At 63.7% G+C, this 26,612-nt stretch overlaps 3 protein-coding genes across 7 annotated transcripts in view; 2 read left to right on the forward strand and 1 right to left on the reverse strand.

Moving 5' to 3' along the window:
* Positions 1-4,261, forward strand: part of RPS19 (ribosomal protein S19) — a 110,226-nt gene extending 105,965 nt beyond the window's left edge. Inside the window, exons 1-6 of one of the 3 annotated variants that reach the window (XM_041712357.2) lie at positions 659-745; positions 848-918; positions 1,156-1,256; positions 2,218-2,401; positions 4,010-4,064; positions 4,204-4,261. In XM_041712357.2, the coding sequence (XP_041568291.1) occupies positions 848-918; positions 1,156-1,256; positions 2,218-2,401; positions 4,010-4,064; positions 4,204-4,230 (438 nt within the window). In that variant the 5' untranslated portion in view covers positions 659-745 and the 3' untranslated portion in view covers positions 4,231-4,261. 3 annotated transcript variants of the gene reach the window in all.
* A 3,797-nt stretch (positions 4,262-8,058) lies between these two features.
* On the forward strand, positions 8,059-19,401 carry CADM4 (cell adhesion molecule 4). Its single transcript, XM_041712382.2, has 9 exons — positions 8,059-8,201; positions 11,080-11,226; positions 12,176-12,328; positions 13,641-13,775; positions 14,496-14,660; positions 16,011-16,101; positions 17,301-17,473; positions 18,185-18,313; positions 19,262-19,401. The coding sequence occupies exons 1-9, from the start codon at positions 8,132-8,134 to the stop codon at positions 19,366-19,368; spliced, it is 1,170 nt and encodes a 389-aa protein (XP_041568316.2). The 5' UTR covers positions 8,059-8,131; the 3' UTR covers positions 19,369-19,401.
* Positions 19,402-23,188: 3,787 nt separating this feature from the next.
* LOC121468577 (uncharacterized) lies at positions 23,189-25,081 on the reverse strand. 3 transcript variants are annotated; one of them, XM_072920800.1, is made up of 4 exons: positions 24,982-25,081; positions 24,264-24,435; positions 24,052-24,171; positions 23,190-23,863 (listed from the first exon to the last, which is right to left on the reverse strand). In XM_072920800.1, the coding sequence occupies exons 2-4, from the start codon at positions 24,400-24,402 to the stop codon at positions 23,286-23,288; spliced, it is 837 nt and encodes a 278-aa protein (XP_072776901.1). In that variant the 5' UTR covers positions 24,403-24,435; positions 24,982-25,081; the 3' UTR covers positions 23,190-23,285. The 3 variants fall into 3 exon arrangements, with proteins under 3 accessions (XP_041568317.1, XP_072776901.1, XP_041568318.1); XM_041712384.2 differs by having other exon boundaries at positions 24,264-24,456; positions 24,982-25,074; XM_041712383.2 differs by lacking the exon at positions 24,982-25,081 and having other exon boundaries at positions 23,189-23,863; positions 24,264-24,581.
* Positions 25,082-26,612: the final 1,531 nt, after the last annotated feature.

Here is a 26,612-nt window from a genome sequence, read left to right on the forward strand (position 1 = left end):
GGTCATGGGGACATTGGGGACACCCCTGTGGGGTCATGGGGACACCTTGGGGACATTGGGGACACCCCCGTGGGGTCATGGGGACACCTTGGGGACATTGGGGACACCCCTGTGGGGTCACGGGGACACTAAGGCACCCTGGGGGTGGCACAGGGACACCTTAGGGACACTGATGGGACATCCCGGGGTGGCACAGGGACACTGGGGACACCTCACAAGAGTCACTGGGACACTCTGGGGACAGTCCCGGGCATGTCCTGGGACATTGGGGACACTTTGGGGACACTGAGGTGACATTGGGGGGGTCCCTGGGACACTTTGGGGACACTTTGGGGTGTCCCGGGGACATTGGAGACACTTTGGGGACACCAGGGGGACATTGGGACACCCTGGGGACACTTTGGGGTGTCCCAGGGGACCTTGGGGACATTTGGGGACATTTTGGGTAATTTTGAGACACTTTGGGGACATTTTGGGACCCCCTGGTGGGCGGAGCCTCCATAACGGCTCCACCAATCAGAAGCCGCCGTTCCTCTGGGGGGCGTGGCCAGGCGGACCGAACCATTCCCAACACGGGGGGGCGCACCACCCACTCGACGCCCCGCCCATCTCCCCGCTGATTGGCCGGCGCGTCATCTCGCCGGCGCTGATTGGCTGCGGGGGAGTCTCGCGAGGTTTGCCCCTGCTGGCTGCGCGGGCGGCCCCGTGCTCGGCCTCTTCCGGCGGCGGCGGCGGCGGCGGCGAGGTCGGGGCGGGAGCGGGGCCGGGAAAAACGGGGAAAAACGGGGGAAAAACGGGAAAAAACGGGAAAACCGGGCTGGGAGTGACCCCCCGCGTGTCCCCGCAGATGCCCGGCGTGACGGTGAAGGACGTGAACCAGCAGGAGTTCGTCAGGGCGCTGGCGGCGTTCCTGAAGAAGTGAGCGGGACCGGCGGGAACCGGGAGGGACCGGGAGGGACCGGGAGGAACCGGGGAAGGCGCGGAGGGGCTCAGCGGTGGGGCGGTGCGGCTCGGGCGGTGCTGGTGCCGCTCCCGGTTCCATCCCCGGTTTCCCGTTCCCCATTCGTGTCCCGGTTCTTGTTCCCATCCCGGTTCCGTTCCCGGTTCCCGTTCCCGGTTCCCGTTCCCACTCCCGGTTCCCGGTTCCCGGTGCAGGTCCGGTAAGCTGAAGGTGCCGGACTGGGCGGACACGGTGAAGTTGGCCAAGCACAAGGAGCTGGCGCCGTACGACGAGAACTGGTTCTACACGCGGGCAGGTCAGAGCAGCACCCGGTACCGGGATACCGGACCGACCGGGGCCGGTACCGGGATACCGAACTCCCCCGGGGCCGGTACCGGGTCCCTCCGGTTATCCCGGGGGTCTCACCTGTCCCAGGGGTCCCTCACCTGTCCCTCACCTGTCCCATTGTCCCGGGGGTCCCTCACCTGCCCCATTATCCTGGGGGGGTCCCTCCCTTTACCTAGGGGTCTCACCTGTCCCAGGGGTCCCTTACCTGTCCCGGGGGTCTCTCACCTGTCCCTCACCTGTCCCGTTATCCCGGGAGTCTCTTTTCTTATCTTGGGGGTCCCTCACCTGTCTCAGGGGTCCCTCACCTGTCCCATGGGGGTCTCTCACCTGTCCCAGGGGTCCCTCACCTGTCCCATGGGGGTCTCACCTGTCCTGGGGGGGGGGGTCTCACCTGTCCCGGGGGTCCCTCACCTCTCCCACGTGTCTGGGGGGGGTCTCATATGTCCCAAGGGTGTCTGCCATTACCTGGGGAGTCTCACCTGTCTCAGGGGTGTCTCACCTGTCCCAGGGGTCCCTCACCTGTCCCGTTATCCTGGGGGTCCCTCACTTGTCCCTCACCTGTCCCATTATCCTGGGGGTCTCTCCTTTTACCTGGGGGTCCCTCACCTGTCCCGGGGTTCTCTCACCTGTCCCTCACCTGTCCCATTATCCTGGTGGTCTCACCTGTCCTGTTATCCTGGGGGTCCCTCACCTGTCCCTCACCTGTCCCATGGGGGTCTCACCTGTCCCTCCCCTGCCCTGCAGCCTCCACGGGGCGGGGCGGGATCTGTGATTACCCGGGGGTCTCACCTGTCCCTCCCCTGCCCCGCAGCCTCCACAGCCCGGCACCTGTACCTGCGGGGCGGGGCGGGGTCAGTGATTACCTGGGGGTCTCTCCCTTTACCTGGGGGTCTCACCTGTCCCTCACCTGTCCCCCACCTGCCCCGCAGCCTCCACAGCCCGGCACCTGTACCTGCGGGGCGGGGCGGGCGTGGGCTCCATGGCCAAGGTGTACGGGGGCCGGCAGCGCCGCGGCGTCCGGCCCAGCCACTTCAGCCGCGGCTCCGGCGCCGTGGCCAGGAGGGTCCTGCAGGCCCTGGAGGCGCTCAAGGTGGTGGAGAAGGACCAGGACGGGTCAGTCCGGGCTCAAAAACAGGCTTTTGGGTGAAAAATGGGCGTTTTGGTGGTTTTGGGGCAGTTTGAGGTGAAAAAGTGGGATTTTGGGGGGTTTTGGTTCATGGGGTCCAGCCCCAGCTAGAGGAGCTCAAGGTGGTGGAGAAGGACCAGGACGGGTCAGTCCGGGCTGAAAAACGGGTGTTTTGGGTCACTTTGGGTGAAAAATGGGCATTTTGGTGGTTTTGGGGCAGTTTGAGGTGAAAAAGTGGGATTTTGGGGGGTTTGGGTTTATGAAGTCTGGTCCTCAGCACGTGCTGGAGGCACTCAAGGTGGTGGAGAAGGACCAGGACGGGTCAGTCCGGGATGAAAAACGGGCATTTTGGGTGAAAAATGGGCATTTTGGTGGTTTTGGGGCAGTTTGAGGTGAAAAAGTGGGATTTTGGGGGTTTTGGTTTATGGGGTCCAGCCCCAGCTAGAGGAGCTGAAGGTGGTGGAGAAGGACCAGGACGGGTCAGTCCGGGATGAAAAACGGGCGGTTTGGGAAAAAAACGTGTTTTGGGGCGAAAAATTAGGATTTTGGGAAAAAAACGGGGGTTTTGAAGTGTAAAAATGGGGATTTGGGGGGTTTTGGTTCATGGGGTCCAGCCCCAGCTAGAGGAACTCAAGGTGGTGGAGAATGACCAGGACTGGTCAGCCTGGGCTGAAAAATGGGCGTTTTGGGAAAAAACATGTTTTGGGACGAAAAACTAGGATTTTGGGAAAAAAATGGGGGTTTTGAAGTGGAAAAATGGGCAGTTTGGGGGGTTTTGGTTCATGGGGTCCAGCCCCAGCTAGAGGAGCTCAAGGTGGTGGAGAAGGACCAGGACAGGTCAGCCTGGGCAGAAAAACAGGAATTTTGTAAAAAAACGGGGATTTTGGGGTGAAAAATCAGGATTTAGGGGCAGTTTGGAGTGAAAAAATGGGATTTGGGGGGTTTTGGTTTATGGGGTCCAGCCCCAGCTAGAGGAACTCAAGGTGGTGGAGAAGGACCAGGACAGGTCAGCCTCGGCTGAAAAACAGGAATTTTGTAAAAAAACGGGGGTTTTGGGGTGAAAAAATTGGTTTCTTTAAAAAAAAAACAGGGGTTTTGAGTGAAAAGTCAGGATTTTGGGGTGAAAAATGGGGATTTGGGGGGTTTTGGTTCATGGGGTCCAGCCCCAGCTAGAGGAGCTCAAGGTGGTGGAGAAGGACCAGGACGGGTCAGTTTGGGGAGAAAAATGGGGATTTTGGGGTGAAAAACTGGGATTTTGGGTCCGTTTTGGGTGAAAAACAAGGATTTTGGGGTTTTGGTTTATGGGGTTTGGGTGTGTGTTGGGTGGGCTCTTTTGGGTGGTTTTGGTTGTTTCCTTTGAGTTTTTGCTGATTTTACCCCATTTTTATCCAATTTTTACCTTTTTTACTCCATTTTTGCCATTTTCATCCCATTATTATCCCATTTTTTGCCCTTTTAATCCTTTATGCCATTTTCCCATTTTTACCCTTTCCCGCTATTTTTTCTCCACTTTCCCCTCATTTTCACCCTTTCCCTTATCTTTCCCCCATTTTTTCCCATTTCCCCCCCATTTTTCCCTATTTTTCCCCGCCCAGGGGCCGCAAGCTGACTCCGCAGGGGCAGCGGGACCTGGATCGCATCGCTGGGCAGGTAAATCCCCAGTTTCCCAAAATTTCACCTCAAATTCAGGTGAATTTGGCCCATTTTAACCAATTTCCCCAAATTTTACCTCAAATTTGGGTGATTTTGGCCCATTTTAACCAATTTTCCCCCATTTTTCATCCCCCAGGTTGCCGCTGCCAGCAAGAAGCACTGAAGGAGCCAATAAATCATTTCACCCTTCAAAATTTGAGTGTTTTTTTGAGGAAAAAACACCCAAAATTGTTTAAATGGGGACGGGGGCAAGTGCTGAAAAGTGCCCCAAAATGGGAGGAGAAATCCTGAATTTGTGGGAGAAGCTGCACTGAGAAAAAAAAAATGCAGTGAAAAGAACAGAAATTTGAAAAAAATTGCAGCAAAAAGAGCAAAAAAAATTGCAGCAAAAAGAGCAAAAAAATTGCAACGAGAAGAGGAGCCAATTTTGTCCAAAAGAGTCAATTTTTAGCAGCAAGTGTTACAGGTGAATGGGCCTTAAAATTTCCCCTCAGAAATGTGATTTTTTCCTCACAGAATTAGTGAAAATCAGGTTTTTCCTCAGTAAAAAAGGAATTTGCCTCAGAAAATGATGGTTTTCTATTAAAAAACACATTTTGGTCCCAAAATCGGTGATTTTTACCTCACGGAATCAGGTTTTCCCTCATTAAAAAAAGGGGACTGCCTCAGAAAATGACTGTTTTGTGTAAAAAAAATACATTTTGCTCCTAAATCTGGTGATTTTTACCTCATGGGATTAGTGAAAATCAGGCTTTCATTAAAGATGGGTTTGCCACCTCACAGAATCAGTGAAAATCAGGTTTTTCCTCAGTAAAAAAAAAGGGTTTGCCTCAGAGGATGATAGATTTCCGTTAAAAAACACCTTTCGGCCCCAAAACCGCCGATTTTTACCTCAGAAATCGACGTTTTTCCCTTTTTTCCCCTCACGGCGCCGCCGCTGCCCTCAGGGACTGCGGAAGGGGGCGGGGCCGAGGGGGTAACGGCGGCCTCTGATTGGTCGGTTGGGCGGGGGGGACGGGGCCGAGGAAAAGGGCGGGAAAATCGCGGAGGGAGCGGCCGCCATTTCGTAAGCGGCGCCTCAGGGAAAGGCGGCGGCGGCTCCAAACCCGGTCACAGCGGCTGAATCCCCGCTCCTGCCGCCTCCTACCCGCCTTGACACACCGCTGAGGGTGGCCGCTACGCTCTCCGGGGCTCCCGGCAGCGGTTTGAGCGCGCCCCGGGTGGGTTTGCCCTCAGGTTGAGGGAGAGGTGGGTCACACCTCACACGCCCTGTGGTGGGTGAGTCCAGGGTGAGGCAGCTCCTGAGGGTGTCACCACCTCCCCAAAAGGTGACACCACCTCCCCAAAGGTGTCACCACCTCCCAAAGGTGTCACCACCTCCCCAAAGGTGACACCACCTCCCCAAAGGTGTCACCACCTCCCAAAGGTGTCACCACCTCCCGCCGGACCGGTTCTGCTGTTCCCGCCCTGCTCCCTCAGCCGGGATCCCCTCAGGGGGAAAGGAGCCTTCATCTTCATCTTCATCTTCATCATCCTCCGGGATTCTTCCGCTGTCATCCCGCCAAAGAGCTTCGGCAGGGACCCAACTCATCCCCCGGCCACGGAGTTTGGGGATAAAAATGCAGAAATTGGAGGTGCAGTGGGGCTGAGTTTGTGGCTTGTCTCCATTGCGTGGCTTTGTCCCCAACGCTTCAGTCCCTGTGTCCCCAAACCCTTGGGTTTAGCCCAAATTTGGCTCAGTTTAGCCCAATTTTAGCCCTATTTAGGCCCATTTGGAACATTTAAGTTGTGTATCGTCCCCGTTCACCCATATCTTGGCAATTCAAGCCGTGTTTTGGCCCATTTTTCCCAAATTTGTTCCCAGTTTGGTCCATTTTGGCCATTCCAGCCCCTTTTTGGCCATTTTGGCCTCATTTTCTCCCTGCTTGACCCCAGTTTGGTTTTATTTAGCCCCATTCTGGCCATTTCAGCCCCTTTTTGTCCCATTTTCCCCCTTTTTAATGCAATTTTTCCCCTTTTAAACCCCATTTTATCCCATTTAGCCCTGCTTTGGTCCCCTTTAGGCCACTTTAATCCCATTTAAACCAGTTTATCGCAATTTTAACCCAGTTTATCCCCATTTTATCCCAATCTTAACCCCCTTTTCCTCATTTCCCCCACTCTATCACCATTTAACCCCAGTTTATCCAACTTTTATCCCATTTTTTCCCATTTTACCCCACTTTATCCCCATGTTACCCTCCTCTTCCTCATTGTACCTCCCTTTATCCCCATTTCTCCCAACTTCATCCCAATTTCTCCCAACTTCATCCCAATTTCTCCCTATTTTACCCCATTTCACCTCTCTTTTCCCAATTTTGCCCCCTTTTCCTCATTTTACCCCACTTTATTCCCATTTTACCCCATTTCCCCCCATTTTACCCCACATTTTCCCCCCTTTTTCCCCATTGTATCCCCATTTCCCCCCACTTTATCCCTGGGACCCCCCAAAACCCCCCTGGGACCCCCCAAGACTCCCCCAAACCCCCCCAGGACCCCCCAAAAGCCCTCATGAACCCCCAAAACCCCTCCACCACTCCCCCAGACCCCCCAAAACTGCCCCGGGATCTGCCCAGGACCCCTCGGGACTCCCCCAAAACCCCCTCAGGACCCCCAGGACCCCCTCGGGACCCCCCAAGCCCCCCCGGGACCTCCCCAAAACCCCCCCAGGACACCCCAAACCCCCTCGGGATCCCCCCAAAACCCCCCCGGGACCCCCTCGGGACACCCAAAACCCCCTCGGGACCCCCCCAAAACCCTCCCAGGACCCCCGAAGCCCCCCCGGGACCCCCCCAAACCCCCTCGGGACCCCCCCAAAACCCTCCCAGGACCCCCGAAGCCCCCCCGGGACCCCCCCAAAGCCCCTCGGGACCCCCCAGGACCCCCTCGGGACCCCCAAAACCCCCTCGGGATCCCCCCAAACCCCCTCGGGACCCCCCCAAAACCCTCCCAGGACCCCCGAAGCCCCCCCGGGACCCCCCCAAAGCCCCTCGGGACCCCCCGGGACCCCCTCGGGACACCCCAAACCCCCTCGGGACCCCCCCAAACCCCCCCCAGGACCCCCGAAGCCCCCCCGGGACCCCCCCAAAGCCCGGCCCTGAATGGCCGCGCTGTTCCCGCTCTGAGCCGCCTTTGTTCGGCCCGGGGGGGTGGGGGGGGCCCGGTTGCCATGGGAACGGTCACCAAACCCCCCCCCCAACCCGGTGTCACCGCGCCAGCGCCACCCGCGGCCACCGGGGGGGCAGGGACCCGCTTTTGGGGGGTCCCCGCTCCATTCTGGGGGGTCCCTGTTCCATTCTGGGGGGTCCCCGTTCAATTCTGGGGGGTCCCCGTTCAATTCTGGAGGGTCCCCGTTCAATTTTGGGGGGTCCCCGTTCCATTTTGGGGGGTCCCCGTTCCATTTTGGGGGGTCCCCGTTCCATTTTGGGGGGTCCCTGTCCAAATTTGGGGTCCCTGTCCAAATTTGGGGTCTCCCATATTCCATCTGGGGGTCCCCAAATCCCTCCCAGAACCCACAAATCCCCCAAAATTCTCCCCCAAATCCCCCCAAATCCTCCACAACCCCCCCAAAATCCCCCCAAACACCCCCAAAATCCCCCAGACTCCCCCCAAATCCCCCCCAAATCCTCCTCAATCCCCCGAAACCCCCCAAAATCCCCGCAAATCCCCCCCAGATCCCCCAAAATCCTCCCCAAAATTCCCCCAAATCCCCACGCGGGGCTTCCCCAAGCCCCCCCAGACCCCCCAAATCTCCCCAAACCCCCCCAAAATTCCCTAAATCCCTCCCAAATCCTCCCAAATTTCCCCAGACCCCCCCAAACCCCCTTCCCTTTTCCCACCCCCCTCCAAAAATCTCCAACCCCCCCCCTTCCTCCTCTTCCTTCTCCTCCTCCTCCTCCCCATTGGCCCGGCCCCCTTCCTCCCCCCCACCCCCCGCATCTCATTAGCATCTCATTAGCATCTCATTACCCGCGGGCCCGGCAGGTGGGGAGAGCGGCGGCGGCAGCGGCGGAGGCTCGGCCGCCATGCAGCCCCCCCCCCGCGCCCCCCCCGCGCTGCTGCCGGGGCTGCTGCTGCTCTGGGCCGCCGGACACGGTCAGTGCGACCCCCCCCCGACCCGCGACCCCTCCCCAAAACCCCTCACACCCCCCCCAAAACCCCCCAAAAAAACCGCAAAAAAAATCCGCAAAAAAACCCCAAAAAACCGCCCAAAAACCCCCCCAAAAAATCCCCCCAAAAATACCCCGCGACCCCTCCCCGCCCCAAACCCCCCCCCCCAAAAATCCCCCGCATCGCCCCCTCCCCAAAATCCGCCGCGCTCGCTGCCGCAGCCCCTCCCCCCACCGCTGCGGTGTCCCCCCCCCTCCACTTTGTGTCCCCTCCCCCTCCCCGTGTCCCCTCCCCCCCTCTGGGTGTCCCCCCCCCCCTTTTTTAGGGTGTTTTGGTCACCTTTGTCCGTCCCCCCAGATTTTGGGGACACTATGCCCCCCCCAAGTCCCCAAAATGTCCCCAAATATCCCCAAACCCACCCTGGGGGGTGACATTTGGTGACATTTGGGGACATTTCAGCGCACCCCGAGCCCCAAACCCTCACTGGGGGGGTGGGGGAGGGGATGGGGGGGGGTGTCTCTGTCACATCATTGTCACATTGTCCCCTCCCCTCCCCCCCTCCGGTGACACCCCCAGTGTGTCCCCTCCCCCCTCCCCCCCCTCAGTGCCAGGCGCCACCGGCCGTGGGTGACACTCAAAGGGCCATTGTCCCCTCCCCCACCCCCCCATTGTCCCCGCGTGTCCCCCCCATTGTCCCCTCCCCTCCCCCACCCTTGGGGACACGGTGACCTTGGCGCGGTGGCGACCTTGGGGGGGGCGGGGGGATTGTGCTGACACAGCAAAACGCGGTGCCCCCAACCCCCCCCCCCTCGGTGTCCCCAACCCCCCCTCCGTGTCCCCAACCCCCCCTCGGTGTCCCCAACCCCCCCTCGGTGTCCCCAACCCCCCCCTCGGTGTCCCCAACCCCCCCCCGGTGTCACCAACCCCCCCCCAGTGTCCCCAACCCCCCCTCGGTGTCACCAACCCCCCTCAGTGTCACCAACCCCCTCTTGGTGTCACCAACCCCCCCCAGTGTCCCCAACCCCCCCTCGGTGTCACCCCCGCCGTTGTCACGGCAACCGGAGGGGACAGGAGGGGACATTTGGGGACCCCCCTCCCCCCCTGGTGTCACGGCTGTTGGGGACATCGCGGCGGTGGCATCCCGGTGGTGGTGGCACCGTCCTGGTGTCCCCAATGTCCTCAACCCCCAGTTTTGGTGTCCCCAGTGTTGTCACTGTCCCCAGTGCCACCATCCTGGTGTCCCCAATGTCCCCAACCCCCTGTTTGGTGTCCCCAGTGCTGTCACTGTCCCCAGTGTTGTCATTGTCCCTTGGTGCCACCATCCTGATGTCCCCAAACCCCCAGTTCTGATGTCCCCGTCACTCTGTGCCACTGTCCCCTGTCCCTCTGTCCTTCTGTCCCCTCGGTTTGGGTGGCCCTGCTGGCAGTGTCCCCAAATGTCCCCAGCACCCCAGGGATGCTGTCACCCTGTCCCTGTGTCACCCGTGTCACCCTTGTCACCCTGTCACCCTGTCATGTCACCCTGTCAGTGTCACCCTGTCCCTGTGTCACCCTTGTCACCCTTGTCACTCTGCCACTATGTCACCATGTCACAGTGTCACCCTGTGTCACCCATGTCACCCTGTCAGTGTCCCCCTGTCCCGTGTCCCTGGCTGTGTGTGGGTGTCCCCTGTCCCTCACGGTGACCTGTGCCGTGTCCCCTGTCCCCCCAGTGACCCTGTGGTGTCCCCTGTCCCTCACGGTGACCCCTGGGTGTCCCCTGTCCCCACGGTGACAGTGCTGTCCCCACAATGTCCCCAGTGTCCTGCTGTCCCCGTGGTGTCCCCTGGTGTCCCCTGTCCCTGTGGTGTCCCCTGTCCCCATGGTGACCCCTGGGTGTCCCCAGTGTCCCTGCTGTCCCCATGCTGTCTGCTGCTGTCCCCAGGGTGTCCCCGTGGTGACAGCGGTGTCCCTGCTGTGTCCCCATGGTGTCCCCAGTGTCCCCTCTCCCCCTGGTGACCTGTGGGTGTCCCCTGGCATCCCCTGGGTGTCCCCCCTGTCCCTGTGGGTGTCCCCTGTCCCACAGTGTCCCCACGGTGTCCCTGCTGTCCCCCTGGTGTCCCCTGTCCTGTGGTGACAGCGGTGTCCCCTGCGTGTCCCTGGTTCCCCTGTCCCTGTGGGTGTCCCCTGGGTTTCCCCTGGGTGTCCCCTGTCCCCACGGTGTCCCAGTGTCCCTGCTGTCCCCATGGTGTCCCCTGTCCCTGTGGGTGTCCCCTGTCCCTGTGGGTGTCCCTGCTGTCCCCCTGGTGTCCCCCTGGTGTCCCCTGTCCTGTGGTGACAGCGGTGTCCCCTGGGTGTCCCTGGTTCCCCTGTCCCTGTGGGTGTCCCCTGGGTGTCCCTGCTGTCTCCATGGTGTCCCCTGTCCCACGGTGTCCCCTGTCCCCATGGTGTCCCCACAGTGTCCCAGTGTCCCTGCTGTCCCCATGGTGTCCCCTGTCCCTGTGGTGACAGCGGTGTCCCCTGGGTGTCTCCTGGGTGTCCCTGGTTCCCCTGTCCCTGTGGGTGTCCCCTGGGTGTCCCCTGGGTGTCCCTGCTGTCCCCATGGTGACCCGTGGTGACAGTGGTGTCCCACGGTGTCCCCGGTGTCCCCTGTCCCTGTGGGTGTCCCCTGTCCCACGGTGTCCCCACGGTGTCCTCGATGTCCCCAGTGCTGTTCCTGTCCCACGCTGTCCCCGGTGTCCCCGGTGTCCCTGGTGCCATCCCTGTCCCACGGTGTCCCACATTGTCCCCACGGTGTCCCTGATGTCCCCGGTGCTGTCCCTGTCCCATGGTGTCCCCTGTGTCCCTGGTGTCCCACGGTGTCCCCTTGTCCCCTTGTCCCCAGGGCGGGCGCAGGAGGTGCAGGCCGAGAACGTGACGGTGCTGGAGGGGGGCACGGCCGAGATCACCTGTCACCTGCACAGGTACGACGGCTCCATCGTCGTCATCCAGAACCCCGCGCGGCAGACGCTCTTCTTCAACGGCACCCGCGGTGAGGGGACATCGAGGGGACATTGGGGACATCAGGGACATTGGGGACACTGGGGGGACATGGGGAAAAATGGGGAAAAATAGAGAAAAATGGGACTGGGGACATTGAACCCCGCGCGGCAGACGCTCTTCTTCAACGGCACCCGCGGTGAGGGGACACTGGGGACATCGAGGGGACATTGAGGGGACATTGGGGACATTGGGGACATTGAGGGGACATTGGGAAAAAATGGGGGAAAATAGAGAAAAATGGGATTGGGGACATTGGGGACATTGAACCCCGCCCGGCAGACGCTCTTCTTCAACGGCACCCGCGGTGAGGGGACAGCGGGGACACTGAGGGACATTGGGGACCCTGGGGGATTGGGGACATTGGGAAAAAATGGGGGAAAATAGAGAAAAATGGGATTGGGGACATTGGGGACATTGGAGAAATTTGGGACATTGGGGGAGTGACCCTGTGACCCCATGGGTGACCCTGTGACCCCCTGACGACCCAATGGGTGCCACCATGACCCTGTGACCCCATGGGTAACCCTGTGGGTAACCCTGTGACCCTGTGGGTGACCCCGTGACCCCCTGGGTAACCCCGTGACCCCCCGTGGGTGACCCTGTGGGTGCCCCTGTGACCCCGTGGGTGACCCTGTGACCCTGTGGGTGCCCCTGTGGCCCCCAGGTGACCCTGTGACCCTGTGGGTGACCCTGTGACCCCGTGGGTGACCCCCTGACCCCCTGGGTGACCCCCTGACCCCCTGGGTGACCCCCTGACCCCCGGTGCCCCCGTGTCCGCAGCGCTGAAGGACGAGCGCTTCGAGCTGGGGGTGACCATGGGTGACCCTGTGGGTGACCCTGTGACCCCGTGGGTGCCCCCGTGACCCCATGGGTGACCCTGTGACCCCATGGGTGACCCCCTGACCCCCTGGGTGACCCCGTGACCCCCGTGTCCGCAGCGCTGAAGGACGAGCGGTTCGAGCTGGCCGAGTTCAGCCGGCGGCGGCTGCGGCTGCGCCTGGCGCGGGCCCGGCTGGACGACGAGGGCGGCTACTTCTGCCAGCTGTACGCCGACGACACCCACCACCAGATCGCCACGCTGACCGTGCTGGGTGGGTCACCTGGGCACCTGGGGGGGAGAACAGAAAAAACACAGTGAAAATTGGGTGAAAAATGGGGATTCTGGGTCACCTGGGGCACCTGGAGGGGAGAACAAACAAAACACGGTGAAAATCGGGTGAAAAATGGCAATTCGGGGTCACCTGGGGCACCTGGGGCACCTGGGGGGGAAAAACAAAACAAACACGGTGAAAATCGGGTGAAAAATGGGGATTTGGGGCTCACCTGGGCACCTGGGGGGGAGAACAAAACAAACACGGTGAAAATCGGGTGAAAAATGGGGATTTTGGGCACACCTGGGGCACCTGGGGGGGTAAAACAAAAGAAACACGGTGAAAATCGGGTGAAAAATGGGGATTTGGGGTCACCTGGGGCACCTGGGGCACCTGGGGGGGAAAAACAAAACAAACACGGTGAAAATCGGGTGAAAAATGGGGATTTGGGGCTCACCTGGGGCACCTGGGGGGGTAAAACAAAAAAAACACGGTGAAAACCGGGTGAAAAATGGGGATTTGGGGCTCACCTGGGGGGCAGGACAAAACAAACACGGTGAAAATCGGGTGAAAAATGGCGATTTGGGGTCACCTGGGGCACCTGGGGGGGAGAAACAAAACAAACACGGTGAAAATCGGGTGAAAAATGGGGATTTTGGGTCACCTGGGGCACCTGGGGGGGAGAACAAACAAAACACGGTGAAAATCGGGTGAAAAATGGGGATTTTGGGGGGTTTTGGCGCACCTGGGCACACCTGGGCACAGGTGCCACACCTGCTGGCACCTGTCCCTTTGTGCCCTCACCTCTCTGTTCTTGTGTCTCTTGTCCTTCCGTGTCACCTGTGTCACCCTGCTGTTACCTGGCTCACCTGGATCACCTGGCTCACCTGGATGTCACCCGTGTCATCTGGATGTCACCTGCATCACCTGGATCACCTGGTTCTGTCCCACCTGTCCCACCTGCCCCTGTCCCATCTCACCTGTCCCACCTGTATCTCTCACCTGTCCATATCTCACCTGTCACACTTGTCCCACCTGTCCCACCTTTCCATACCTCACCTGTCCCACCTGTCCATACCTCACCTGTCCGTACCTCACCTGTCTCACCTGTCCTGTCTCACCTGTCCCACCTGTCCTGTCCCACCTGTCCATACCCCACCTATCTCACCTGTCCTGTCCCACCTGTCTGTGTCCCACCTGTCCCACCTGTCCATACCCACCTGTCCCACCTGTCTTGTCTAACCTGTCCCACCTGTCCCACCTGTCCCACCTGTCCCACCTGTCCCACCTGTGTCCCACCTGTCCCGCGCAGTGCCCCCCGAGCCGCCGCTGGTGCAGGCGGGGGCGCTGGCGGTGGAGGGGGAGGAGCTGGAGCTCACCTGTCTGGTGCCCCGGGCACGGCCCCCGGCCACGCTGCGCTGGTACCGCGACCGCCGCGAGCTGCCAGGTGAGCGCACCTGGGGACACCTGGGGACACACCTGGGGACAGCTGGGGACACACCTGGGGGCACCTGGGACACACCTGTGGACAGCTGGGCACACCTGGGGGCACCTGGGGACACACCTGGGCGCACCTGGGGGCACCAGGGGACAGCTGGGAATACCTGGGGGCACCTGGGCACACCTGGGGACACACCTGGGGGCACCTGGGGACACCTGGTCATGGCTGGGGGCACACCTGGGGACACCTGGAGGGCAAAACGGGGGGAAACTGAGGAAAACGGGGGTTTTAAGTGAAATGTTGGGGAACTTGGGCACACCTGGGCACACCTGGGGGCACACCTGGGCACACCTGGGCACACCTGTCTCACCTGGGCACACCTGGGGCACACCTGGGGCACCTGGGGGCACCTGGGGTACACCTGGGGGCACACCTGGGGCACACCTGTCTCACCTGGGCACACCTGTCTCACCTGCAGGCCGCAGCAGCCACCGTCAGGAGGGAAAGGTGTTCTGGGGATACACCTGGGCACACCTGGGCACACCTGGGGAGGGGCTGGGAGCACACCTGGGCACACCTGTCTCACCTGGGCACACCTGGGCACACCTGGGGAGGGGCTGGGAGCACACCTGGGGGCACACCTGGGCACACCTGGGCACACCTGGGCACACCTGGGGGCACCTGGGGGCACACCTGGGCACACCTGTCTCACCTGTCCCCCCGCAGGCCGCAGCAGCCACCGTCAGGAGGGAAAGGTGTTCTGGCAGCGCTCGGTGCTGCGGCTGCGGCCGGAGCGGCGCGACCACGGCGCCGTGCTCACCTGCGAGGCCTCGCACCCCGCCCTGGGCCGCGGGCAGCGGCGGCTGACGCCCTTCCAGCTGGACGTGCAGTGTGAGCACTGGGTTATACTGGGTTATACTGGGAGGGACTGGGTTATACTGGGGAAGGGTTAAAGGGGGATTGGAGTTACTGGTTTGTACTGGGAGGGACTGGGGGGGCATTGGGGGGGACTGGGAAAGGGTTAAAGGGGGATTTGTGGTTACTGGTTTATATTGGGAGGGACTGGGAGGGAACTGGGGAAGGGTTAAAGGGGAATTGGAGTTACTGGTTTATACTGGGAGGGGCTGGGGGGACATTGGGGAAGGTTAAAGGGGGATTTGTGGTTACTGGTTTATACTGGGAGGGACTGGGGGGCACTGGGGGGGGCTGGGGAAAGGTTAAAGGGGGTTTGGGGTTACTGGTTTGTACTGGGAGGGACTGGGAAGACATTAAAGGGGGTTTTGGTGTTACTGGTTTGTACTGGGAGGGACTGGGAGGGGATCGGAGGGACCTGCAAGGGGCTGGGAAAGGGTTAAAAGGGGATTTGTGGTTACTGGTTTATATTGGGAGGGACTGGGAGGGAACTGGGAGGGGATTGCGGGGACTGGGATATACTGGTTTATACTGGGAGGGTACTGGGAGGGACTGGGAGGGCACTGGGGAAAGGTTAAAGGGGAATTGGAGTTACTGGTTTGTACTGGGAGGGACTGGGGGGGCATTGGGAAAAGGCTAAAGGGGGTGTGGGGTTACTGGTTTATACTGGGAGGGACTCGGGGGGGACTGGGGAAGGGTTAAAGGGGAATTGGAGTTACTGGTTTGTACTGGGAGGGACTGGGAGGGACTGGGGGGGCACTGGGAAAAGGTTAAAGGGGATTTGGGGTCACTGGTTTATACTGGGAGGGGATTGGGAAAGGGTTAAAGGGGGATTGGAGTTACTGGGTTATACTGGGAGGATACTGGGAGGGGCTGGGGGGGCACTGGGAGGGACTGGGGGGGCACTGGGAAAGGGTTAAAGGGGGATTTGGGGTCACTGGTTTATACTGGGAGGGACTGGGAGGGACCGGGGGGGCACTGGGGAAAGGTTAAAGGGGAATTGGAGTTACTGGGTTATACTGGGAGGGGATTGGGAGGCATGGGGGGATACTGGGACAAACTGGGAGGGACTGGGAGGGGTTAAATGGGGTCTGGGGGTTACTGGTTTATACTGGGACAGAACTGGGAGGCACTGGGGGGGGATTGGGGGGCACTGGGACGTAGTGGGATGGACTGGGAAGGACTGCGGGGGACTGGGAGAGTGTTAAAGAGGGATTTGGGGTTACTGGTTTATACTGGGAGGGACTGGGAGGGACTGGGAGGGACTGGGGACTGGGCACAGGTGTGCCCAGGTGTGCCCAGGTGTCACCAGGTGTCCCCTCCCCCCAGACCCGCCCTCGGCGCGCATCCACCCCTCGCAGAGCGTCCTGCGCCAAGGTGACACCCTGGTACTCACCTGCGCTGTCAGCGGCAACCCGCGGTGAGCGGCACACCTGGGGGCACCTGGGCACACCTGGGGACAGTGATAGCACACCTAGGCACACCTGGGCACACCTGGGGGCACCTGGGGACAGTTATAGCACACCTGGGGCACCTGGGGACAGTTATAACACACCTGGGGCACCTGGGGGCACCTGGGGACAGCTATAGCACACCTGGGCGCACCTGGGCACACCTGGGGGCAGTTATAGCACACCTGGGCACACCTGGGGGCAGTTATAGCACACCTGGGGGCACCTGGGGGCACACCTGGGCACACCTGGGCACACCTGGGGGCAGTTAGAGCACACCTGGGCACACCTGGGGGCAGTTGGAGCACAGCTGTGCACACACCTGGGCACATGTGGGGGTACCTGGGGGCACCTGGGCACACCTGGGGGCACCTGGGGGCACCTGGGCACACCTGGGGGCAGTTATAGCACACCTGGGGACACCTGGGGGCACACCTGGGCACACCTGGGCACACCTGGGGGCAGTTAGAGCACACCTGGGCACACCTGGGGGCAGTTGGAGCACAGCTGTGCACACACCTGGGCACATGTGGGGGTACCTGGGGGCACCTGGGCACACCTGGGGGCACCTGGGGGCACCTGGGGACACCTGGGGGCAGTTATAGCACACCTGGGGACACCTGGGGGCACACCTGGGGGCACCTGGGGACAGTTATAGCACACCTGGGCACACCAGGGGGCACCTGGGGACAGTTATAACACACCTGGGCACACCTGGGGACAGTTATAGCACACCTGGGGGCACCTGGGGGCACCTGGGAACAGTTATAACAGACCTGGGCACACACCTGGGGGCACCTGGGCACACCTGGGGGCACCTGGGCACACACCTGGGGGCACCTGGGGGCACCTGGGGACAGTGATAGCACACCTGGGCACATCTGGGCACAGGGGTGGGCACACCTGGGCATGGGTGGGGCACACCTGGGGCAGTTATAGCACACCTGGGCACACCTGGGCACACCTGGGCACACACCTGGGCACACCTGATGACGCCCAGGTGACCCCCCCAGCCCCACGGAGGTGTTGTGGAGCCGCGGGAATGAGTCGGTGTCAGATAACCGGGGGGGCACACCTGGGCGTGGGGCGGGCTCTGGCACACCTGGGCGGGGTTGGGCACACCTGGGCACACACCTGGCACACCTGTGACGCCCAGGTGACCCCCCAGCCCCACGGAGGTCTCCTGGAGCCGCGGGAACGAGTCGCTGCCGCCGCGGGCGCGCGCCGAGGGCGAGCGGCTGACGCTGCCGGCGCTGGCGCCGCAGGACAACGGCACCTACACCTGCCAGGTGGGCAACGCCCACGGCCGCGCCGCCGACGCCTACGTGCTGGTGGTGTACGGTCAGTGCCGGGCACCTGGGGCACCTGGGGGTACCTGGGGGGGCACCTGGGGTACCTGGGGGGTGGGGAGCACACCTGGGGGTAGTTGGGGGCACACCTGGGGGTGGCTGGGGCACACCTGGGACACACCTGGGGGAGGCTGGGGGGCACCTGTGTGTATCTGGAGTGGGTGGGGGTGGGTTGGGCACACCTGGGGGTGGGTTGGGCACACCTGGGGAACACTTGGGGCACACCTGGGCACACCTGGAGGCACCTGGGGTACCTGGGGCTGGGTGCGGGTGGCTAGGGCACCCCTGGGGGTGGGTAGGGGTACCTGGGGGTGGTTGGGGGCACACCTGGGGAACACTTGGGGCACACCTGGGCGCACCTGGGGGCACCTGGGGCACTTGGGGCGGGTGGGCGTGGGTTGGGCACACCTGGGAGGGCAGCTGGGGGTGGGTGGGGCACACCTGGGGATACCTTGGGCATAGCTGGGCACACCCGGGTGTACCTGGGCACACCTGGGGGTACCTTGGGCCTACCTGGGCACACCTGGGGCACACCTGGGGGTACCTGGGGCACACCTGGGGCACACCCGGGTGTACCTGGGCACACCTGGGGGTACCTTGGGCCTACCTGGGCACACCTGGGGCACACCTGGGGGTACCTTGGGCACACCTGGGGATACCTGGGCACACCTGGGCACACCTGCTCAGTGCCCCCCCCCCGCAGACCCCGGGGCGGTGGTGGCGGCGCAGGGGGCGGGGCCGTTCGCCGTGGTGGGCGGGGCCCTGGCGCTGCTGGTGTTCCTGCTGCTGCTGCTGCTCGGGGCGCTGCTCTGGTGCTCCGTGCGACAGAAAGGTGCGCGGGGGGGCTTTAAAGGGGGCGGGGCTGAGGAAAAGGGGGAGGGGCCTGTGCGGGGGGCGGGGCTTCGTGTCTGGGGTGGGGCTTATTAAGGGTGTAGTTTATTTCTGAGGGCGTGGCTTAGCAATGGGTGTGGTTTATGTCTGGGGGCGTGGCTTATCAAGGGTGTGGTTTATTTCTGGGGGCGGGGCTTAGTAATGGGTGTGGTTTATTTCTGGGGGCGGGGTTTATCAAGCGGTGTGGTTTATTTCGAGGGGCGGGGCTTATCAAGGGCTGTGGTTTATTTCGAGGGGAGGGGCTTACAAATGGGTGTGGTTGTGGGGGAGGGGCTTTTGTGGGTGTGTCCCTGGGGGCGGGGCTTTGGAATGATGGGTGGGGAGGGAGGGGTGGGCCTGGCCCCAGAATGTCCCAAAATGTCCCCAAATGGGACCAAAATGACCAAAATGTTCCTAAATGTCCCGAAATGTTCCTGAAATGTCCTCAAAATGTCCCCTAAATGACTCAAAATGACCCAAATGTCCCCAATCCCCAAAATGACCCAAATGTCCTCAAACCTCTGGAATGTCCCTACTGTCCCCAGTCCCCAGAATGGTCCCAGTGACCCCAATGTCCCCAATCCCCAAAATGACCCAAAATGACCCAAATGTCCCCAAACCCCTGGAATGTCCCCGATGTCCCGAATCCCATTTTCCCCCCAGATTTCTCCCGTTTTTTCCCAAATGTCCCCAATGTCCCCAGTCCCCAGAATGACCCCAGTGACCCCACTGTCCCCAATGTCCCCAATCCCCAGAGTGACCCCAATGTCCCCAATGTCCCAAATCCCCCACTGACCCCACTGACCCCTGTGACCCCTCTGACCCCGTGACCCCAGTGCCCCCCATGACCCCAATGACCCCAGTGCCCCCCGTGACCCCGCTGACCCCCATGTCCCCCCTGTCCCCCCAGGCTCGTACCTGACGCACGAGGCCAGCGGGCTGGAGGAGCACGGGGAGGCGCGCGAGGCCTTCCTGGGGGGGGAGGGGGCCAAGCGCAAGGAGGAGTTCTTCATCTGAGGGGGAGGGGCGGGGCGGGGCGGGGGAGGGGCGCACACCCACACCCCTCCCCCACCCCCGTGCGGGGGGGGAGGGGAAACACCTGAGGGGGAGGGGGGAGGTTGGAAAGGGGGGGAGGGGAGGGGGAGTTTGGGGATGTTCTGGGGGGAGGGGAGAGGGGGGAGGGGAGGGAGCCACGCCCCCTCTGAGATGAGCCCCTCCCCCCTCCCATGTGGCCCCACCCCCAGGGGTGGGGGAGGGGCCTAAACATGGGGTGGGGGAGGGGCTCATCCCAGGGGTGGGGGAGGGGCTCAGACCCCCCCAGGGGTGGGGGAGGGGCTCACCCAGGGGTGGGGGAGGGGCCCAGCCCCGGGGTCCCCCAAAAGCTCAAAGCCATGAGGGGTGGGGGAGGGGAGGAGTGGGGGAGGGGCGTCTCTGTAACCCCCCCCCCCCCGCGCACAATTTGGGGGGGGGGTGGGAAAGGGGGGAGGGGCGATGAATAATGTATGAGGGTGGGCGTGGCCTGGCTGGGCCACGCCCTCCCCCCTCTCGGTGGGTGTGGCTGTAAATAACCTTTTAATGGCCTTTGATACGCAATAAACAAATTCCCAGTTCGTACTGGGATGGACTGGGGGCACTGGGGGGGCTGGAAAGGGTTAAACGGGGATTGGGGGTTACTGGTTTGTACTGGGATGGACTGGGGGGTGTTTAGGAGGGAACTGGGGGGGACTGGGAGGGGTTTAGGAGGGAACTGGGGGAGACTGGGAGGAACTGGGGGGGACTGGGAGGGGTTTAGGAGGGAACTGGGGGGGACTGGGAGGAACTGGGAGAGGGTTAAACGGGGATTTGGGGTTACTGGTTTGTACTGGGAGGGAACTGTGGGGTACTGGGAGGGACTGGGAGCTACTGGCACAAACTGGGAGCAACTGGGAGGGACTGGGAAAGGGTTAAGGGGGGATTTGGGGTTACTGGTTTATACTGGGATGGACTGGGAGGGGTTTAGGAGGGAACTGGGGGAGACTGGGAGAGGGTTAAGGGGGGATTTGTGGCCACTGGTTTATACTGGGAGGGACTGGGCAGGGTTTAGGCGGGAACTGGAGGTGCCCAGGCCCGTACTGGTCTGTACTGGTCTGTACTGGTCTGTACTGGTCTCCATTGGGGCCCCGCGCCGCCAGGGGGCGCCAAACCGCTCCAAGCTCCGCCCCCTGCTCCCATTGGCCGGCGCTGACGTCACCGCCGATAAACCACGGCTCTGAGTGGGCGGAGCCAATCGCTGCACGGCCGGAACCGGAAGTTATCTCCGAAAAAGGGGGGAGGGGTCGCACCGGAAGTCGCCGCCGGGGCTGCGACAGCGAGTGAGGGGCTGGGGGGGGAGGGGCGGCGGCGGGGGGGGGTCTGGGGGGGGGTTGGGGGGTCCTGGGAGGGGCTGGGGGGATTTTGGGGGTCCTGGGGAGGTCCTGGGGGTCTCTGGGGGTCTCTGGGGGGGGTTTGGGGGTCCTGAGGGGATTTGGGGGGTCCTGAGGGTCTCTGGGCTCCCCCGTGACCCCTCCCCCCGTTCCCCTCCCCCACCCCAGGGATGTCGCAGCCGCCGCCCCCGGCGCGCCCCTCCCCCCTCCCCCGGCGGGAGGAAGAGGAGGAGGAAGAGGAGGAGGAGGAGGAAAGGGGGGGAGGGGCCCCCGCGAGCCCCCCCGGGCAGGAGGGGTTCGAGTGTGAGTGGGGGAGGGGCGGGGGGGAGGGGCGGCGCGGGTGTCCCCAGGGTGTCACTTGTGTCCCCATGGGGTCCCTTGGGTGTCCCTGTGCCATCCCCAGGGTGTCACCCCTGTCCCCAGTGTCCCAAGGGTGTCCCCAGGGTGTCACTCATGTCCCTGGGGGTCCCTTGGTGTCCCCAGGGTGTCCCCAATGTCCCCAAGGCTGTCCGCAGAGTCCCCAGGGGTGTCCCCAAGGGTGCCCAGTGTGTCCCCAGTGTCCCCAAGGCTGTCCCAAGGGTGTCCCCAGTGTCCCCAGGGTGTCACCCCTGTACCCAGGGGTCCCTTGGTGTCCCCAGTGTGTCCCCAGTGTCCCCAAGGGTGTCCCCAGTGTCCCCAGGGGTGTCCCATGGGTGTCCCCAATGTCCCCAGGGTGTCCCCGTGTCCCCAAGGCTGTCCCAAGGGTGTCCCAAATGTCCCTGTGCCACCCCAGGGTGTTCCCGTGTGTCCCAGGGGTGCCACTTGTGTTCCCAGGGTGTCCCTGAGGATGTCACCAATGTCCCCAGGGTGTCCCCAAGGGTGCCCAGAGTGTCCTCAGTGTCCCCAAGGCTCTCCCAAGTGTGTCCCCAATGTCCCCAGGGGTGTCCCCAGGGTGTCCCCAATGTCCCCAGGGTGTTCCCAGTGTCCTGAGTGTCCCCAAGGCTGTCCCCAGTGTCCCCAAGGCTGTCCCAAGGGTGTCCCCAGTGCCCCCAGGGTGTCCCCAAGGGTGCCCAGGGTGTCCCAAGGGTGTCCCCAATGTCCACAAGCGTGTCCCAAGGGTGTCCCCAATGCCCCCATGGGTGTCCCCAATGTCCCCAGGGTGTCCCCAATGTCCCCAGGGCTTCCCAAGGCTGTCCCCAATGTCCCCAGGGTGTCCCCAATGCTGTCCCATGGGTGTCTCCAATGCCCCCAGGGGTGTCCCTGTGTCCCTGTGCCCCCCAGAGGTGTCACCCCTGTCTCCAGTGTCCCCAAGGCTGTCCCCAGAGTGCCCAGGGGTGTCCCCAGAGTCCCCAGGGGTGTCCCTAATGTCCCCAGAGGTGTCACCCCTGTCCCTGTGCCACCCCAGGGTGTCCCCGTGTCCCTGTGCCCCCCAGAGGTGTCACCCCCGTCCCATCCCCCTCCCCAGACCGCCCGGGCTCGCGGCGCTGCGGCCGCTGCCTGATCACCTTCCCGGACGCGGCGTTCGCGGCGCGCCACGCCAAGCGGCAGCACCCGCGCGCCTTCGCCGCCGCCGCCCTGCGGGGGGCGCTCTTCGTCTGCTTCGTCTGCGGCCGCGCCTTCGCCTCCTCCCCCGCCCTGCTGCGCCACCAGCGCGGCCACGCCCCCCGCCGGGCCCCGCCCCCTGCGCGCGCGGCCACGCCCCCCGCCCCACAGGCCCCGCCCCCCCTGAGCTGCACCGAGTGTGGGCGGAGCTTCGCCCGCGAGGGGGCGCTGCACCGGCACTACATCCGGCACGCGCGGGGCGAGCTCTGACGGGCGGGGCCTGGGGGGGCGGGGCTTAAAGGGGAGGGGCGGGGCTTAAAGGGGAGGGGTGGGGCTTTATGGGGGGCGGGGCTTTATGGGCGTCACCAATAAAATGGCGGCAGCGCGTGACGTCATGATGATGACGTCACCGCGATTCCATCATCCCAATGATGTCGCTATTGCGTCACAACAATGACGTCACAACGATGACGTCACCCCCCCATGTCGCTGCCCCAACGGCGCCGCGCGGATGACGTCACTCCGATGACGTCACTCCGATGACGTCACACCAATGACGTCACCACAACACCGTTACCCCGATGACATCAGCACTATGCCGTCACCCCGATGACGTCACTGGGATACCATTACCCTGATGACGTCACCACAATACCATTACCCCGATGACGTCACCGCAATACCGTCACCCTGATGATGTCACCCCGATACCATCACCCTAATGACGTCACCACGATACCGTTACCCCGATGACGTCAGGACGGCGACGTCGCTCCCATCCCCCGCGAAATCAACCACGCGGAGCCCTCCGTCCGTGATATCACTTCCTGTTTCGACATCACTTCCTGTTTCGACATCACTTCCTGTTTCAACATCACTTCCTCCTCCTCCCGCCCCGCCCCATCAGTGGGAGGAGCCCGGGGGGCGTGGCCTGGCCAGAAAGGGGCGTGTCCCACGGCAAAGGGGGCGTGGCCTGGCCGAAAAGGGGCGTGTCCCGTGTCGGGGCGTGTCTCAGAGCTGTCCGCGCGCGTGGCGCATGTAGTGCTCGTGCAGCTCCGCCACGAGGCCGAAGGCTCCGGCGCACTCGGTGCAGCGGAACGGGGGGGGAGGGGCGGCGGCGGCGGCGCGGGGGGGAGGGGCGGGAGGGGGAGGGGGCGGCGGGGGAGGGGCGGGGGGGCTGCGGCGGCGGCGGCGGCGGCCGCGGTGGCAGCGGTGGGCCCCGAGCGCGCCGGGGGCGGCGAAGCCGAGGCCGCACTCGGCGCAGATGTAGTGGAACTTGAAGGGGGAGGGGTGGTGGGGGAGGGGCGGGGGCGGCGGGGGAGGGGAAGGGTGGGGGAGGGGCCCGGCCTGGGGCCGCTTGCGCCCCACGTGGTAACTGCGGTGCACCTTGAGCGCCCGCGAGGTGCCGAAGGCGCGGCCGCACTCGGGGCAGCGGTGCCACTCCCCTCCCCCTCCCCCGCCCCCGGCCCCTCCCCCACCCCCCGCCCCTCCCCCGCTGCTGGCGGCGCCGCCGGGCTCGGCCGCCCCTCCCCCACATGGCGGCTCCGGGAAGGGACGAGGCTCCTCCCCCTGTGGGCGGGGCCGGGCACCTGTGGGGGGAGGGGCGTGAGAGGTGGGGGAGGGGCCTGTGAGGGGTGACCCCCACAGTGGGGGAGGGGTGGGAGAGGTAATGATGGGGGAGGAGCAATGAGGAGTGGGGGAGGGGCCTATGAGAGGTGGGGGAGGGGCCAATGAGAGCAGGGGGAGGAGCCAGCGATGGGTGGGGGAGGGGCGGCACCTGCGCAGCCGTTGGCGGTGGGGGAGGGGGCGCCGCTGTCCCCCGAGGACACCGAGGTGGCCTCGGAGCCTTCGTCATCATCATCATCATCATCATCGTCCTCCGGCGGCGCCGGCGGCGCTGGGGGAGGGGATGGCAGGTGGGGGAGGGGTTCAGGTTAGAGCCCCTCCCCCATCTTTTTGGCCACGCCCTTGCGCCCCTCCCCTGCTCACCAATGGCCGTTTCTTCCTCCTCCTCCTCTTCCTCCTCCTCTTCCTCTTCCTCCTCCTCCTCTTCCTCCTCCTCCTCCTCCTCGAAGGCTCCGTCCTCGCTGCCGCCCGACTGCCCCGGGCCCCGCCCGGCCGCCATCATGGCCGCCCTGCCCGGGGACACGCCCACCTTCACCTGGGACACGCCCACATTCACCTGGGACACGCCCGCCGCGCCCCGCGACACCCGCCATTGGCGCTGGGCCACAAACCCCGCCCACCCCGTCATAAACCACGCCCACAAACTGCCAGGCCCCTCCCACAACCCTCAGGCTCCACCCACCATCCCATAAGCCCCACCCACCCCACCTTTAACCCCTCCCATATTCTCAAAGCATGATTTGCATCCCATAAGCCCCGCCCACCATCCCTTAAGCCCCTCCCACACATTGAAGCCCCTCCCCGACCCCTCAAGCCCCTCCCACCCTTTCAAGCCCCTCCCACCTCATTATCCCACCCCAAACCCCTCCCCCTTTCCCCAGACCCCTCCCCCACCCCTTCCCCCCTCCCCCACCCGAGCCCCTCCCCCACCACTCCCACAATGCCCCGCGCAGGCCGCGCCGCGGGGGGAGGGGCGGTGCTCCCCCTCCCCCCTCTGTGCCCCGCCGGGGGGCGCTGTCCCCCCGCCCCTCCCCCACCCCTCCCCCCCCCCCGCCCCTCCCCCACCCCGGGCCGCTCTCACCGCTCGGAGCCGCTCCCGGAGCCGCCGCCGCCGCCGCCGCGCGGCGCATGCGCGGGGGGCGTGGCCTGCGCCGAGCCCCGCCCCCAATCTTTCCCCAAAGCCACGCCCCTTTCCCCTCCCCCACCCTGAGAGTCGGGAGGGGTCACGTGGAGGGAGACACGTGACGCGGGATTTGGGGGGGACACGTGACCGGTGGGACACGTGACCGGGAGGACCCAAAATTCCGCCCCCGAGAGCGAAACTGAGGCACGGGAGGGGGGGAGGGGAGCGGGGGCGGGGGGGGGGGAGATCGGGGGTGTGGGGCCGGGAGCCCCAAATCGGGGGGCCTGTGGGGCTGAGACCCCAAATCTGTGGGGCTGAGACCCCAAATCTGCGGGGCTGTGGGGCTGAGACCCCAAATCTGTGGGGCAGGGACAGGGGAACCCCCAATTTATAGGGCAGGGACAGGGGAACCCCAAATCTATAGGGCAGGGACAGGGGAACCCCAAATCTATAGGGCAGGGACAGGGGAACCCCAAATCTTCGGGGTTGTGGGGCTGAGACCCCAAATCTGTAGGGCAGGGGCAGGGGGACCCCAAATCTGTGGGGTCGAGATAGGGGCGGCCCCAAATCACTGGAGTGACCCCAAATCCATGGGGTGACCCCAAATTCGGGGTGGGGGCCGACCCCAAATCCATGGGGCAGGGGCGGCCCCAAATCTCTGAGGCGGGACACGGGGAGTGACCCCAAATCGAGGAGAGTGACCCCAAATCCATGGGGTGACCCTAAATCTATGGGGTGACCTCAAATCCATGGGGGGTGACCCCAAATCTATGGGGCAGGGTCAAGAGTGACCCCAAATCCATGGGGTGACCCCAAATCCAGGAGGGGCGACCCCAAATCTTTGGGGCCTGACCCCAAATCCATGGGGCAGGGTCAAGAGGGACCCCAAATCCATGGGGGGTGACCCCAAATCCATGGGGGGTGCCCCCCAATCTATGGGGGGTGACCCCAAATCCATGGGGGGTGCCCCCAATCTATGGGGCGGCGCCCCCAAACCCGCCTCCCCGCCGCGCCCGGGGTCAGTGGGGCAGAGGTGGGGTGTGTGGGGGGAGGGGTGGGGCTCCCATTTTTTGGGGTGCCCGTAATTTGGGGGGGGCGGGGGCGGCTGCCCCACATTCCAGGGCCGGACCCCGCCCCGCCCCCACCCGCGGGGCGGTTTTGGGGTGGGGGCGGGGCGGGGATAAAGGGACCCCCCCGGGGCCGGACCCCGAACCCCAAACCCGGAGCGCGATGGGAGCCGGGGGGCAGCGGCTGCTGCTGCTGGGAGCGCTGCTGGGGGGTGCGTGGGGGGCTATGGGGGGCTGGGGGGTGCGTGGGGGGCTGGGGGGCTATGGGGGGCTATGGGGGGGCTGGGGGGTGCGTGGGGGGCTGGGGGGGGCTGGGGGGTGCGTGGGGGGCTATGGGGGGCTGGGGGGCTATGGGGGGATGGGAGCCCTGCTGGGGGGTGCGTGGGGGGCTATGGGGGGCTGGGGGTGCGTGGGGGGCTATGGGGGGCTGGGGGGGGCTGGGGGGTGAGCTGGGGGGCTGGGGGGTGGGGAGGGGGGATTTGGGGTGCTATGGGGTGGGTTATGGGGCGCTATGGGGTGGGG

Source organism: Taeniopygia guttata, chromosome 33 (genome assembly GCF_048771995.1).
Source record: "Taeniopygia guttata chromosome 33, bTaeGut7.mat, whole genome shotgun sequence".
NCBI lineage: Eukaryota > Metazoa > Chordata > Aves > Passeriformes > Estrildidae > Taeniopygia > Taeniopygia guttata.